Source organism: Stenella coeruleoalba (genome assembly GCF_951394435.1).
Source record: "Stenella coeruleoalba genome assembly, chromosome: 15".
Lineage (NCBI taxonomy): Eukaryota > Metazoa > Chordata > Mammalia > Artiodactyla > Delphinidae > Stenella > Stenella coeruleoalba.
Genome location: NC_137161.1, coordinates 77842495 through 77857298, shown reverse-complemented (window position 1 = coordinate 77857298; position 14804 = coordinate 77842495). Strand labels below are relative to the sequence as shown.

The window sequence follows — 14804 nt, the reverse complement described above, 5'->3', positions numbered from 1 at the left end:
TACAGGCGGCACAGTGAGGGTTCAAACTCAGATCCATCAAGACTCATGCTCTGTCAGTGACAATCCTCTCCACACCCCCGTGACACCCTGCAACACCTCCACCTCTCAACTTTCTTCTCATTCTCACTAGCCTGGATTTGTTGTCTGTTGTTCAGCATGCATTTTATTATATTAAATACACAAAAAACTTACCATCTTAATGACTTTAAGGTATACAGCTCAGTGGTATTAACTACATTTACACTGTTGTGCAACCCTCACCACCACCCATCCCCATAACTCTTTTCGTCTTGTAAAACTGAAACTCTGTCTCTATTAAACGATAACTCCCCATTCTCCCCATCACCAGCCCCTGTGCGTCACCATTCTACTTTCTGTCTCTATGAATTTGTACAGTATTTATCCTTTGTGACTGGCTTATACCACTCAGTCCCCAAGGTTCATCCGTGTTGTAGCAGGTGTCAGAATTTCCTTCCTTTTTAAGGCTGAACAGTATTCTACTGTACGCATACACCACATTTTGCTTATCAGTTCATCAGTCAATGGATACTTGGGTTGCTTCCATGTTTTTGTTGTTGTGAATAACGCTGCTGTGAACATGGGTGTACAAATATTTGAGACCCTGCTTCCAATCCTTTCGGGTATACACCCAGAAGTGGCATTTCGCTAGCCTAGATTTCCCACACCACATTCTCTCTCATTTCCTTTTCCACTGGGCCATTTCCCCCAGCTGTCCTCTTCCTTACCTGCCCTGCCCTCCCCTCTCCCACGAGCCTTCTTCGGCCCTGGGATTACACCAGTGACCAGGTTCCGACCGAGGAGGCTGGACAGAGCCCTCTCTCCCCTCATAACAGGGCCATCCCCTCCAGCTCCCACGCTGCTCCAGCTCACCATGGGCCACACTGGCCAGGGCTCTGTGCTTTTGCACATGCTGTGCCACCTTCTTGGAAGTCCCTTCTCTACCTCAATGCTTCAAGCCTGGCTCAATGCCACCTCTCCCGGAAGCCCTCCCCGACCCACCTGGACTCAACTGTACTTCCTCCCCTGTACCTCGAGCTCCCCCGAGCCTTGAGGACTTTCCTCTCACCAGATTAGTGTAATCAAGATCTTGGAGAGCCGTCTTCCCCACCGTGCTGTCCACAACGAGTCCAGGGTTGGTGTCCAAGCCCTCAAAGGGCCAGCATGTGGCACAGAATGGGTATCGAGACACACTTGGGAACTAGTGGAGATGAAGGAAGCCTCAAGGGCCAAGAATCCACGCCAGGTGTAAGGAAACCCCAGAAGGCAAGAATGAACCCTCTCCACGGTGCAGCCTCTGTCTTCCCGAGCCACTGCCCCGTGGGCTTGATTCCCCCTGGGGTGGCAGACAAGCCCTCGGAGGCTGGAGGCACAGGCTTCCAGACCTCACAGGCACCTAACTGCTCCCACGGGGATCCCCCTTGGCCGGTCCCTGCCCTTGGTGGGTGAAGGGATGAGTCTGCGGAGGACACCTGCCTTCATGGGACAGAGGTGTGTGTGCGGGGTAGGGGTGGGGGTGATGCAAGAACCTTCATTCTGCAGGAGGACTCAGGGGTCCTGGCTTCTGAGAACAAGTGCTCCTCGGGGCATTAACTCGGGGCAACCTTCCAATGGTTTGATTTTTTACGGGGCGTTTTAACAACACAGCTGGTGCCCAAGCGAGGCCGGCAGTACAGGTGGGCACTGAGGGGTCTCGCGATCGCCACCATCTGAGAAGGGCTCCCAGGACCTTGCTGGGAGCGGAGAGCTCATGCCTTTGAAAGGACACCAGCACTCTCGGCTCTGACAAGCTGCCCTTACGGTGGGCCGCCGGCCTAACCACAAAGGTTCTCGGGTCCACATGCCTGCAGACTCCTCTTCTGCTTTTAGCCTCCCCATCCCCGGCCCCCTGGGCCAGTCTGTCAGTCCCCACAGCTCACTCAATTAAAAAAAAAACACCCCTGGTCAAATAAAAATCAGAATTAGTCATTCTATCCTGCAACCGCCAGCTCAGCCCTTCCAACAATTTCAAAGCAGAACAGACCATCAGCACCGCGGGGACAGAGGCCCTTCGCCAAGGGGTGCAGTCCAGCCCAGGGCACTTCGGTCCTCAAAAGCTATCCGTCGAATTCATATGAATGATCAGCTCACTGTGGGTCAGACGCCTAAGCCCTTGATGTAAAATTTCCCACTTAATCTTCAGTGGAACCCAAAGAGCTCGATAACATGGTGCCTATTTGAAAGATGGGGAAACTGAGCCTCCTTTGAGGCTCTCAACAAGCTGTCCAAGGTCACAGAGCTGGTAAATGGTGGACGTTGGATTAAAAACACGTTTTCTTGACTCTTACAAGTGTGTACGCCCCCTGAGAAATGGGCCTTAGCACAGGCCTGAGCCCCAGTCTGCTAGGTGTCTGCTGTGTGAATTGGGGTGAGTTACGAGCCGCTGACTCCACCGTCGGGTGGGAGCCCTCCTTCCTATGGAGCCTGGTGAGGGAAAAGGATGGAAAACCCTACTGCAGCCTGACACGTAGTAGGCTCTCAAGAAAGATCGCCGAGGCTAAAAGCTTTGTTTGTTCTAAATCCATCCTATCAGTCACTGCCTCAGTGATTTTTGAACTCTGAAGGAAAAAGATTGAACTTTGAGAACAAATTTCCACCCACTGCCTTTCCTGCTCAAGAAAGGGAGTAAATTGTGGGGTGGGGAGGGGCTCAAGGAAGGTGGGCCTGGTGGAGAGGTCCTGAGGGTGGAGAGGAAAGTCCAGGGGAGCGTCCAGGAGGCCCACCTTGGAGGGAAAACTAACCCTACCTTGAACGTATGCACCTGGTACTGCCCAGGGTCCGAGGCCTGTGCGGGAGGAGGGAGGCCTGACTTGACTCCCCCCCACTCCCTTCCTGCCAGAACTGTATACCTCCCGGCAGCCTAGGCTCAGATCAGGTGGCCACAGCCTAGGCTGGGTCAGCTGGGGAGGCCCCCTCTCCACTGACAGCTGCCCAGGCCCTCCAAGGACCCCAAGAGCTACAGGAACCTACATGTCACACTTCCTTGCCTCCACTGATGCGTCTGCTTAGGTGACCCCAAGCTCCAGCGAGCGCTGTACCAGGAAGACCATGGGCAAAGCCTGCTGTGGCCGGGTGCTTAACCTGGGCTATCCCTTCCCCATAATCCTGTTTGCCCACAAAGACAACGAGTCTCCCAGAGGTTCAGTAGCCCAGACTGTGGTCACCTAGCCGGTAAGGGACTCCAGGCTCCTGCCCATATTAAGCTAGTGTGGTGGTTTACGAACATGGGCTCTGCAGCCAGAGGTCCTGGGTTCAAATCCCTACTCCTCAGGTGTGTCACATGGTGCAGCCGCTGTGGGAAACAGCTTGGCAGATCCTCAAAATGTTAAACACAGAGTTACCACGTGACCCGGCAATTCCATCCCTAGGGATCTACCCAAGAGAGATGAAAACACACATTCACACCAACACTTGTACACAGATGTTCACAGCAGTGATCTTTATAACAAAAATGTGGAAACAATCCAAACATACATCAATGGATGAATAAACAAAATGTGGTCTATCCAATACAATGGAATACTATTCCATCATAAAAAGGAATGACGTATTGACACACAGGCTACAACACAGATGAACCTTGAAAACATGATGCTCCGTGAAAGAAGCCAGTCACACAGAACCACATACTGTATGATTCCATTGATAAGAAATGTCCAGAACAGGCAAATCCCTAGAGACAGAAAGTAGATGAGTGCTGCCAGGGGCTAGGGAATGTCTGCTTATGGTTTCTTTTGGGTGACGATGGACGAGTTTTGGAATTAGACCGTGGTGACGGCTGCACAGCTCTGAATACACAAGAGGCTACTGAGTTGTACACTTGAAGAGGGTGAAGTGTGTGGTATGTGAGTTATCTCTCAATAAAGCTGTTATTAAAAAAAAAAAACCCTACTCTTCACTTGTTGGTTTTGTGATCTTGAGCAAAGTGCGTGTCTCAGTTCCCCCATCTGCAAAACGGGGCCAGTAATTGTACCTACGTGCTAAGGGTTACTGTGAGGATCAAGCGAGTTAATGCATGACGTGCTCCAAGCCGCTGTCTCACTGGGTGCCAGCTCTTTCCCTCGGTCTGACTCTGCTGCCCACGCTGCCGTGGCTCACTGCCATCCACTCACCCACCACACTGCCCTCTGGTTCTGCACACTCGCCAGGCTCCTACCTTTTTCTCTTGTCCCCCAAATTTCCGTAAAACATACATGCTATCAAACTTATCATCTTGATCATTTTAAAGTTTACTGTTCAGTAGTAAGTGCATTCGTATTGTTTTGTAACTGATCTCCAGAACTCTTCATCTTGCAAAACTGAAACTCTATACTCACTGAATAACAAGTCCCCACTCACCCCGCCTCGCCAGCCCCTGGCAACCACCACTTGACTTTCTGTCTCTATGAATTGACTTCTCTAGGTACCTCATGTAAGGGGAATCAAATGCTATTTGTCTTTCTGTGGCTGGCTTATTTCACTTAGCATAATGTCCTCGAGGCTCATCCGTGTTGTAGCATGTGTCACAATTTCCTTCCTTTTTAAGACTGGATGATACTTCATTATAGGTACAGACCACATTTTGCTTATCCGTGCATCTGTCTATGGGCACTCGGGTTGCTCCCATCTTTTGGCTATTGTGAATGATGCTGCCAGGAACATGGGTGGGCAGATGAGACCCCAAGCTTGTAAGCCTAGATCTCAGAGGTCCGAGTGTGTCTAATATATTACAATCAAGGCAAGGAAGAGTGTAAGGCATCCAGAGGTGAGCTTCCCCTTAGAAGGTGTAATTTAACACACTCACCACAAACTGAGTGGCTAAAGGTTTGGGGGAACTGGCAGCTGGGGGTGATGCTGGTAGGCCTGTCTGCTTGTGCCAAGGTGCAACACTGGGTCTTGGACAACCAGAACCTGACTGCTCCAGCACCGGTGGGGCTAGGCTGGTTTATTCAGGGCTGGTTCCTCAGACCGGAGGTCTGTTATAAGAAAAACATTTGCCAGGAAGCGCAAGCTCAGTCCTTTGCAACAGAAGACGAGTCAGTGCAGTGAAGCACTGGTCCTGAGGAGGCCTGGACATGCACCCGGCGTGAGGACAGAGGGGGACTAGCTCTCCCACCCTATACCCTGAGGCACAGGTGATCCCAGAAAGCCACTTACCCAGCCCCAGGGTGGCTTCAAGAGCTATCTGGCTGGATGAAAGCTGGCTAGGGCGATCACACATTCTGGTTTGCCCTGTTGTCCAGGGTAATTATTTTTAGTGCTCCCTGTTATTCTCAGAAGTGTCCCCATTTGGATGATAAATTACATAGTCACCGTATCAGTTATCCATTGCATAACAAGTTACCTGAAAACCTAGTCGCTTGAAACAACAAACTTGTGTATCCCTCACAGCTCCTATGGGCTAGGAATGTGGGCATGGCACACCTGGGCACTTCTGGCTGAGGGTTTCTTATGAGGTTGCAGCCCAGGTGCTAGCTGGGGCTGCGGGCATTGGAAGGCTTGCCTGGGGCAGGAGGATCTGTTGTCAAGGTGACTCACTCACAGGCTGGCTGTTGGTGGGAGGCCTCAGTTCCACTCCACTGTGGGCCTCTCCACAGGGATGCTTGAGTGTCCTTACAACATGGCAGCCGGCTTCCCACAGAGCAAAGCAGTGCCAGGCAGAAGCTATCTTTTTAAGCCCTAGCCCCAGAAGCCTCACAGTATTGCTTCTATTCCCTTCTGCTCATTAGAAGAAAGTCACTAATCCAGACCCCACACTTAAAGGCAAGGGAGGTCCAGCTTTTGAAGGGAACAGTGTCAAAGAATTTGGGGTATTTAAAAACTACCACGGTTACTCTAAAGCTAGGGCATGTGTGGTGGAGAGATGCGGCAAAGCCAGAGAGGACAGAAGTCAGACCAAAGAATATTCACAACGCCAGATAAGGATCGGGGGGCAGTCTGAGAACGGTTTTGAGCAAGGCAGAGATACAGTCAGAGATTCAGAGTGAACCATGACATCTACCCCAGCACCACCTCTGGAGAGGCCACAGGGCCTCCACTCAGCCCCCGCAGTACCAGCTGTCCCCTCCTTCTGGGTCTTTGGGCCTCTCACCCTCTACCTTCGGCAGAGAACACACCTTTTCTTCCCACTGGACCAAAGCTCCTTTTGTGTCTTCCACTGGGCCCTGCACGTAGCAGGTGCACGTTGCAGGGTTTCTGCGTGAACAAAACATACCAATTTGCACAAACCCCAAGCTGTGGTCACACGGGCCACAAGTCCCAGCCTGCACTCTGCATACACCTTTCTCTTTCCAGCCTCCAGGCCTTTGCTCCTGTGGTTCCTCCTGCCCAGAGGGCTCTGGCTGTGCTAACCATTTGCACTGTCCTGGAGGCAGATGGGACTGGTGGCAAAGCTGTTTGGATAATTCAGGGGGGAGATGAGAAGGACTGGCGCCGGCAGAAGCAGGGGGCTCGGGTGAGGAGGGGCGGACCTCGCTAAGCAGTTGGGTGTGGGGCAGGCCAAGGACAACTCTGTGCTTTCCACACCTGGTGCTTGGGAGCTGGGGCTGAGCCAGCCCTTTTCTCTGGGGCAGCAACAGGTCATGGATACCCCAGGCGGGCGTGGGAATTGGCTCTGGGGCTCACCCTGTGCCCTCCCCACCTCCTCCATCCTGCTCCCTGCCTGGCCTGTCTTCTTTCATCCCCAGCACCTCTACCGCCTGACATCTCCCTATTCCACCCAGACTCAGCTCCCAGTGCCACCTCTTCTAGGAAGCCTTACTTGCTTGCAGCTGTGGGATGCTACAGCATTTTGGCTGCCCCTTTCAGAGCCCTAAATGCCTGGCGTCCTTGGTGAGGTACCTGGAGGGCAGTGACAGAATCTCCACGTCCAGAGTGTGACTGTATGCGCATGAGAAGCCTTAGAAAAATCCCCTAACCCTGGGCTTTTCAAACTCTGCCTCCGCAGACTGTCACTGACCAGCTTAAAGGGCATTTTCTCTCTCAGCTAATACTTACTGGAGTTTACAGTGGACCAGGCTCCATTTGAAGTGCTGGTCATGGTTTGTCTAAGTCCTCACAACAACCTAAGCAGTGGACATGATGACTATCCCTGTTTTAGAAACTGAGCACACAGACAGGTCAAGCATCTTGCCCAAGGTCACACCGCCAGGATGTAGGGGTGCTGGGATTCCATCCCAGGTGCCGGGTCCCAGGCCTTAACTCCCCTGCCAGCCTGTCTTTCTCTAATGCAATCAAACAGTGGCTTCAGCCCCATGCACTCAAGAAAACAGTGGACTCTGAATGGACTTTTTGCAACTTTGAGCTTTTCTCCTGTAAATGCCTCTACCCGAGACTTGCAGACTGCGGGTCTGGCCCGAGTGGGCAGTGTGGGTTGCTGTGAGCACGTGCTTACTGCATATCACTTCGGTGCTTTTTCTTGCCAATCAAATGAGATGGACTTTCTGGACACAAGCATTTCACAGGCAAAAAAAAGACGGTGCTGCAGCTTCCTGTCACCTGAACTTGCATTTCAGGATAATGATCTTGCCCCTGCCCCCGCTTCATTGCCATGGACTCTCAGTGACACCTCTGCTTAGTGGCCCCTGGGGAGTGGGGGTCCAAACCGGTGTGATTTTAGACCTGGCTGAGTGGTCTCAGGACAGGGTCTGCGACCACACTTCCTGGGTTCAAATCCCAGCTCTGCCACTTCTGTGTGTCCTTGGGCACTCAAGGTCCTCAGTTTCCTCATCTGAAAAACGGGGACAATCCAGCTCCAACTTTAGAGGGCTGCTGTGAGGATTAAATGAACTAACAGATATATGGTGCTTGGAACAGTGCCTGGAATGTCGTAAATGCTTTATAAGTGTCAGCTATTATTGTTGTCATTGTTGTTTTTACCGTACACTTATTAATTATTCCCAGTTTTCCCTTCCGGGGTTGCGACAGCAAACTGGGGTCCCCAGGGAGCCCCACCTCCCAGAGGCCACGAGCTTCCAGGCAGCCGGCCCCAGCTGCAGTGGTGGATCCTGAAGAGTTCGTGACAGTCTCATTTCCTGTAACTGTGACTGGTGGAGGAGTGCTCATGGGCCTAGTTCTGACCAATGAGATGAGAGTCTGTGTGTGAGGGGGTGTGTTCCCAGACAGGTTTTCTCATAGACCCTGGGAGGCAACAGCCCTTTCGCTTCCCTGAGTCCTTGCCACCCTGTCCTGTGACTGCCATAATGCCTGGAGCTGCCCCAGCCATTCCACAGAGCCAAAGAGAAAGACCGGGCCCTTGATGACATCATCAAGCCTTTAAGTTACCAACCCTCAAACAGCCCGATTCATGACCTCATCGTGCAAAGTTCATACTTCTTATTGTTTGGGCCAGCTTATTTGCAGCCCAAAGGAGCCTGCTGATAGTCCACGGTTGGCCACGTTACATCTTTTTGAGATTAAGCCCATCATACCAGAGGAAGGGTCTGAGCTCAGCTGTGCTCTCAGGGAAGACTTCCTGGAGGAGGTGAGGCTAAAATGGAATCTAAAAGAAGGAGCAGGTGGACAAGGGGGGTAGGGCAAAGAGCAACATTCCAGGCAGACAGACAAAGGCCTGAGGCTAGAGACACTATAGCGTGTGTGTATGCACGCAAATAATCTCTGTGGCTGGGAGCCATGTGAGATGAGACTGGAACGGTGGGGTGGGCTGCGGCGGGGCCCTCGGCCAGGCTACAGAACCTCAGGCTATCATAGGGCGAAGCGCTGCGGTAGCCTTGATTTTGCTCAGCCAGGGTCTCCGCCTCCAGCTTTGTGTCTAGAATAAGTGTACTCAGCCTGCCTTCTGCCCCCTATTCCAGCTACACTCAGATGCTACCCCGAGAGTTGGGGCAGGGGCACTGGGCCTTGTTTCTCCAGGTGTGATTCAGCCTGCCGAGCCTCTTCCAGCCCCCAAGGCACTTAGAAAAGACTCTGGCTGGAATCTGGGTCACTCTGCACGAGTCAGACATCCATCAGATAGGCAGTTACTAAGTGCCTACAAAGCAGTGTGCTAAGCACAGCAGAGAAAGGACCTGGTTCAAATCCCAATCCTGTTTCTTCCCAGCTGTGTGACCTTGAGCAGGCCACTTTACTTCTCCAAACCCAGTGTCTTCATCTCTTTGGAACAGATGGTGAAATCAGTGGTAGCTCTATTATCTCTGGTACTGGAAGTGGGGTGGGGGGAGAAGGAAAAGATAAAAAGATGCACAAAAAACTTCCTGAAAGTAAGGTTTGTAATCTAGGTGGTGGGAGAATAAGACAAGCAAACGATATACTGTTATGGAAAAAAGTTGAGAAGTGATGAAAGGTTAAGGGGAGGAAGTAGTAAGTCTAGATGGGAAGTGATGAGGGACATGCATTCCTGGCAGAAGATAAGGGCCACAGAGGCAGGGCAGAAAGATCTACAGGTTCCATCCTGTGCTCCTAAAGCTTTAGAACAGTACGCTGCAAATACAAGGGGTGGACATAACTGTTGAATATGGGTGTCAATGAACCTGTAATAGCAAATCTCTGAGCCTGAGCCAGAAAGATGCTGATTCAAATCTGGGCTCTACCACTTACAGCATGACCTTGAATGAGTCACTTAACATTTGAGCCTCAGATTCCTTCATTGCAGATTCCTTCATTCCATCTAATTCACAGAGTTGTACCGTGGCATATGCAGGATACTGAACTAAATCCTATTTTAAAGCCCTAAGATACAGTGCCACCTCCTGCAGGAAGCCTCCCAGGCTCCCTCAGGCGGTCCCCCAGATCCTGCTCCTACCCCCTAGGTACTCCCTTCCCTGCTGTATTGTGATCGCCTCTTCTTCCTTTCCCACCAGGTTCTGGGCTTCAAAGAGGAAGAGGCAGGGTATCTCAGCATCTCTTGAACCTAGCTGCACCCGCACACGGAGTGGGCATCTACTGATGCCACATCCCTCCCCAAGCCTCCACCCAGGTAGACATGAGAGGGAGGAAGTGACTAAGTCTGCTGGGGGTGGAGGCAAGAGGGGTTCAGGAAAGTTTTGGGTGATAGCACTAGATCTTGAGTGTTGAATAGGAATTTACTGCTGGGGGGTGGGAGGAGGAGGTTCCAGGGAGGGAGGGAGGCGGGGGGGGGGGGGAGAGGGAGAGAGGGAGAGAGAGGGAGAGGGAGAGGGAGAGGGAGAGGGAGGGGGAGGGGGAGAGGGAGAGGGAGAGGGGGGAGAGAGAGAGAGAGAGAGAGAGAGAGAGAGAGAGAGAGAGAGAGAGAGAGAGAGGGAGAGAGAGAGAGAGAGGGAGAGAGAGAGGGAGGGAGGGAGGGAGAGAACTAAAGCAGGGAGGTGTGAAGGGAAGTAAATTGTGGGTCACACGGTATTTGCCAGAGTGACTAAAGATGAGAATTCTGGCTTCAGATCCCAAAGGGTCTCAAATGCCATGCTGAGGATTCACCCCTACAGGGAGTAACTGAAAACTTGTAAACAAGGCACAGTGACAAAAATGACAGGGCTATGGGCCACCACTTGGGGGCAGGAACTGATGGAAGGATCAAAAAAAGGACCAAAAGTTCTACCTGGATGACTGATCATTGAAAATTGCTTAAATAATATATCCACAGCCCGCTACCCCTTATACTTGCAGAAAAGCCAATTTCCACAATCATTCCATGCTATACACACACAACAGCTGTGTGAAACCTAGGGGGCCAAGTGGTGCTGTCTTCATTACAGATGGACAAAGGCAGAGCCAGAGAAGGAAAGGACCTTGCCACGGTCACACAGGCAATGAGGGGGCTAGTCACAACCTGAAGCCAGTGTCCTGGCCCAGAGTGCTGGGGAGGCAGGCCTTTGGCCACTTGACAAATGTGCTCAGCACCTTCTAGGGCTAGACCCTGCAGACATGGAGATGACCTTTGACCTCTGAGCCATCTTGAGACTGGACTGGTCACCTGGGCCTCAGACCAGCTGCCTCTTGCAAGAGTGGGAGAAGCAGGACCCACTGAGGGGTGTGGTTTCTGTGGTCAGACAGGTCAGCAGGAGCTCACCCCCAGGACAGGCCTATCTATGAGTCCTCCAAACTGGACCCTGGGCTGGGGGCTGGAAGAGGGCCAATCCCTCTGTAAAGGGAAAGGGGCAGAGGGAGTGGCCCTTTGCTGCCTTTCTAAGAAGCCCCCAAATGCCCCCTCCTCCCAGCACCCAGGCCCCGCACAGCAGCAGCCTGAGTCATCATCCCGGTGGTTTGAATGGTAGCCGAGAAATCAGCCAGGGGGCTGCCTGGGGCTGACGGCCAAGGGTTGGAAAAACAAGGCCATTTTCTCTTAACTCCAGCCTTGGAATCTCAAGACAGGCTAGGGGGTGGGGAGCAGAGGGCAGGTAAATGCAGAATGGGTGGGTGTCAACAACCAGATGGGGCTGGGGTGGGGGGCGATGAGGAGGGGGAGGTTCAGAATCTGAGCTGTTGGCTTTTGTTTTCAAATGACCTGTTTAATAATTACCTTTGCAATCAAAGGAGCCAGGGCCCAGAGAAGGTGAGGATTCCAACCCTCCATACCCCAGCAAGCAGCCAGAGAAGAAAGTAAACAAGATGCCACTGGCTCTCATTCCATCTCGCAAACAATGGCGGGACTGAGCTGCCCGCTCACACACACACATCGAAGTGAGATTTCCAGGGAAGAACTTTAACAGGCAGATAAGAGGCTCGGACTGAATTATTTCCCCGCATCCCAGGAGCTCCCCTGAACTCAGCACCCAAGAGGTGTTAGCCTAGGGTTCCGGCATTTTAACATTAACCTTGACCTGTAATTTATTCATTCATTTTGCAGAGAAGGAGAACTACCTCCGCCTCAGCGCCCGGAAAACCCAGCCAGCAACAACTTCATCCCTTTCAACAGTCACAATGGTGGACAAACAAGGGATTTAAGTTACAGCGGCTAGCTTGCACTCACACTCCACTGGGCTAGGGCTCCTTAAAAAAACACCACTCTAATCCAAGCACCCACTGGGGCTCACAAAAGTCAGAACCTGACCGGCAGTGGGAAAAATCCAACTTGGTTTTTTTTTTTTTTCAACCTCCCAAGGCCTTCAACTATTTTTCCTCCTGCAGCATCCAAGCCCAGCCTCAAGGCAGAGCCATAAACACGCCTGCTCCTCCCCCTTCCACGGTTCGGCAACCGCCCCCCCGCCCCCCCAACCTTTCCGGACCCAGAGGAGAAAGAACCACAGCGACCCTCACCCGCAGCCCCCTCCTCTGCCCTCCCCCAGCCGCCCGCGCCGGCCGCAATCCTCGTAGGCACCTTGAGATAAACACCCACTAATGATTTTATGATTTTCTGCTCTGGGTAGCCGCGCTCAGCAGAATCCCTTCCCCCGCCCAGGCGACGGGGGCCGGCCCAACGGAGGGATTGGGGGATGGGGGGGCGTTAGTTTGTTTTTTACACTGCCGCGTCTCCACACCTGTTTTTCATTCATTCATTCGTTCGTTCATTCATTCATTAGCGGATTCGTCACAGCTGCCTCCCCGGCCCTCTGGATCTCGGGGAGAGGATGGGAGGGGGCTAGGGTGGGGGAGACAGCGGCAGGGGTGCATCTTGTAGGGAGGGTCAGGGGGGAAGGACCCCGTTGGAGGGCATTTTGGGTGGCTTTGTCAAACACAAGACGAGCGATGCGGCGGGGGCGGGGCGGGGGCGCTCCCCGGGGCTCGAAGTTGTTTTCCGAGCCGCGGCGGCGAGGACAGCCGCCCGGGTGCGCCTCTTTGTCTCTCCCCGGCCGGCGCCGCGTCCCCGCGCGCTCACCTGGTCTTGGAGGACAAGAAGGCAAGTTTGATCAGGCCGTAGGTGAAGAGCGGGATACTCTCCTTGGCGACGCTGGCAACTTGCAGCCGGTGCTCCAGTATGTGGAGTTCCATCGTCCGCCCGCGCTCCGCGGCAGCTCATCCGCGGGGGGCGAGCCGCGGCCCCCGCCCCCTGCACGCCCAGCCGGCACCAAGCGCCGCGGGCAGCCGGCCCGGTGACCGGGAGCTCGGCGCCGGGCGGGCCGGGGCGGACAAAGGGGAGGCCCGCCAAGCCGCGAGGGGCCGCGGGCGGCGGGCGAGGGCGGCAGCGCTGGCGGAGCAGCAGCGCGCGGCGCCCGGCGCGGAGAGCAGCTGGTGTTCGCTGTAACAAACAACTTGCCACTCAAACGTCGACCCGCTGGGCATGCGCGGCCGCCGCGGGGCGTGCCGGGACTTGTAGTCGCGCGGCCCGGGCGCCGGCGGCCGCTGATGTCAGGGGCTGGGCGGCCGCCCTAGGGGCCCGCCCGATGCGCTGAGGGAAAATGCTGGAGCGCGGGCCCCCACGGGCCCACGGGGAGGCGAAGGGCAGAAGCGGGGGCCTTTCGAGCCAGGCTGAGCCTGAGTGCAAGCTCTGTCCCTCAAGCTCAGGACTAGGCGCTTTTGGGCGCAAAGCGAGTCGCCCACAGAACTCGCGCGCTGGAGGAGACCTGAGTCTGGGAGGGGAGAGATTTGGAGAAACCGGTAATTACAGTGCAGAGAAGCAAAACAGAGAGGGGTGCGGGGGACAGAGACGGGGCCTTGGGGGGTTTTCTGGAGGCGGGGACATCCAGGCTGGGTTCTGAGGGATGAACGGGACCTCGCTGAGGAGGGGGAGGGGGCGCGCGGGCTTGGAGGCCAGCAGTCTTCCAGGCAGAAGGAACAGCGTGTCCAAAGGCACAGAAGCGTGAAAGCCCCCACGGTGCTGTGTTTGGCTTTGTTGGAGCGGAAAATGTGAGGGAGGAGAGGCAAGAGATAAGGCAGGCGCAGTCACCAGGAGTCCGGTCGAGAGGGTCATGTGTGCAGAGCTAATGAGGTGGCCGTTTATCCGGCGGGAGAGAGGGTGCTGGGGACTGCGAATTAGGGAAAAGTCCGAAATACACCCGAAGGGCTTCCCACCCCAGGGCCGGTGTGCCCGTGACTACGTCCCGCAACGGCTCCCCCTTAATGGCTGACTGGAATTTTGAAATTTTCTAGGTTAAAGTTACTGGTGCTCTGCTCCTTGGCAGAGTAATTTGGGGACGTGATGGGTCAGGTTTACCTGCTGGGCCTGTCTGGGAACTCTCTTGGAGGAAGATTCTGGTCATGCCCTCTCACATTCCTCTCTCAGCCCACCTCTGTGAAGTAGGGACACATCAGGCTACCTCATTTCCACAAAGGGGCTTGAAGCCCGCAATCTGGTGGCTCTTAAAGTGTGTTGACCCCCTTCCCGGTTTACTTTCACTAAAGAATTTATCACCATCTAATAAAGAATATTCTTCTTTGTTTTGCTTGTCTGTCTCCCTCTTCTAGCATCTCAGCTCCACGAAGGCAGTGGTTTTTGTCTGTTCTCTGCTGTATTTCCAGTGCCTGAAATGTGGTTGGCAGGTGAGAGACATGCATTCAGTATTCATGGAATGCATAAATGCATACATCTATTCCTTTAGCATCTAGAGGCCTAGAAGGCCCAAAAAGAAATGCATTCAGGGGCCAGGCAAGTGTGAAGATGTGTGAAGCAGCTGGGTATCAGACAGGTGGAAATGGTACAGGAGAAGGGAGGCCAACCTGAAGGCATAAAATTTATTAAAACAAACCCCCCCAAACAAAAAACCAACAGGTGAAACCAAATAAACAAGGCTAAAGGCAGGATTTGGTCAGTTTTCTGACTTCTGCCTTAGATGGCCTAAGTCAGTTGTTTTTAATCTGCAAGCCATGACCCATGAGTGGGTGGTGAAATCAATTTAGCCGGGCATGACTAGGATTAAAAAATAAATTATATTGAATAGAAAATGACACAGAGCTTTGCACGT

The 14804-nt window shown here is 53.4% G+C and overlaps 1 protein-coding gene across 2 annotated transcripts in view; it reads right to left on the bottom strand.

Moving 5' to 3' along the window:
• Positions 1-13137, bottom strand: part of CASTOR2 (cytosolic arginine sensor for mTORC1 subunit 2) — a 58995-nt gene extending 45858 nt beyond the window's left edge. For both annotated transcript variants that reach the window (XM_079945724.1, XM_079945725.1), the window contains exon 1: positions 12782-13137. In XM_079945724.1, coding sequence (XP_079801850.1) covers positions 12782-12894 — 113 coding nt within the window. In that variant the 5' untranslated portion in view covers positions 12895-13137. The remainder of the gene's footprint in view (positions 1-12781) is intronic.
• Positions 13138-14804: the final 1667 nt, after the last annotated feature.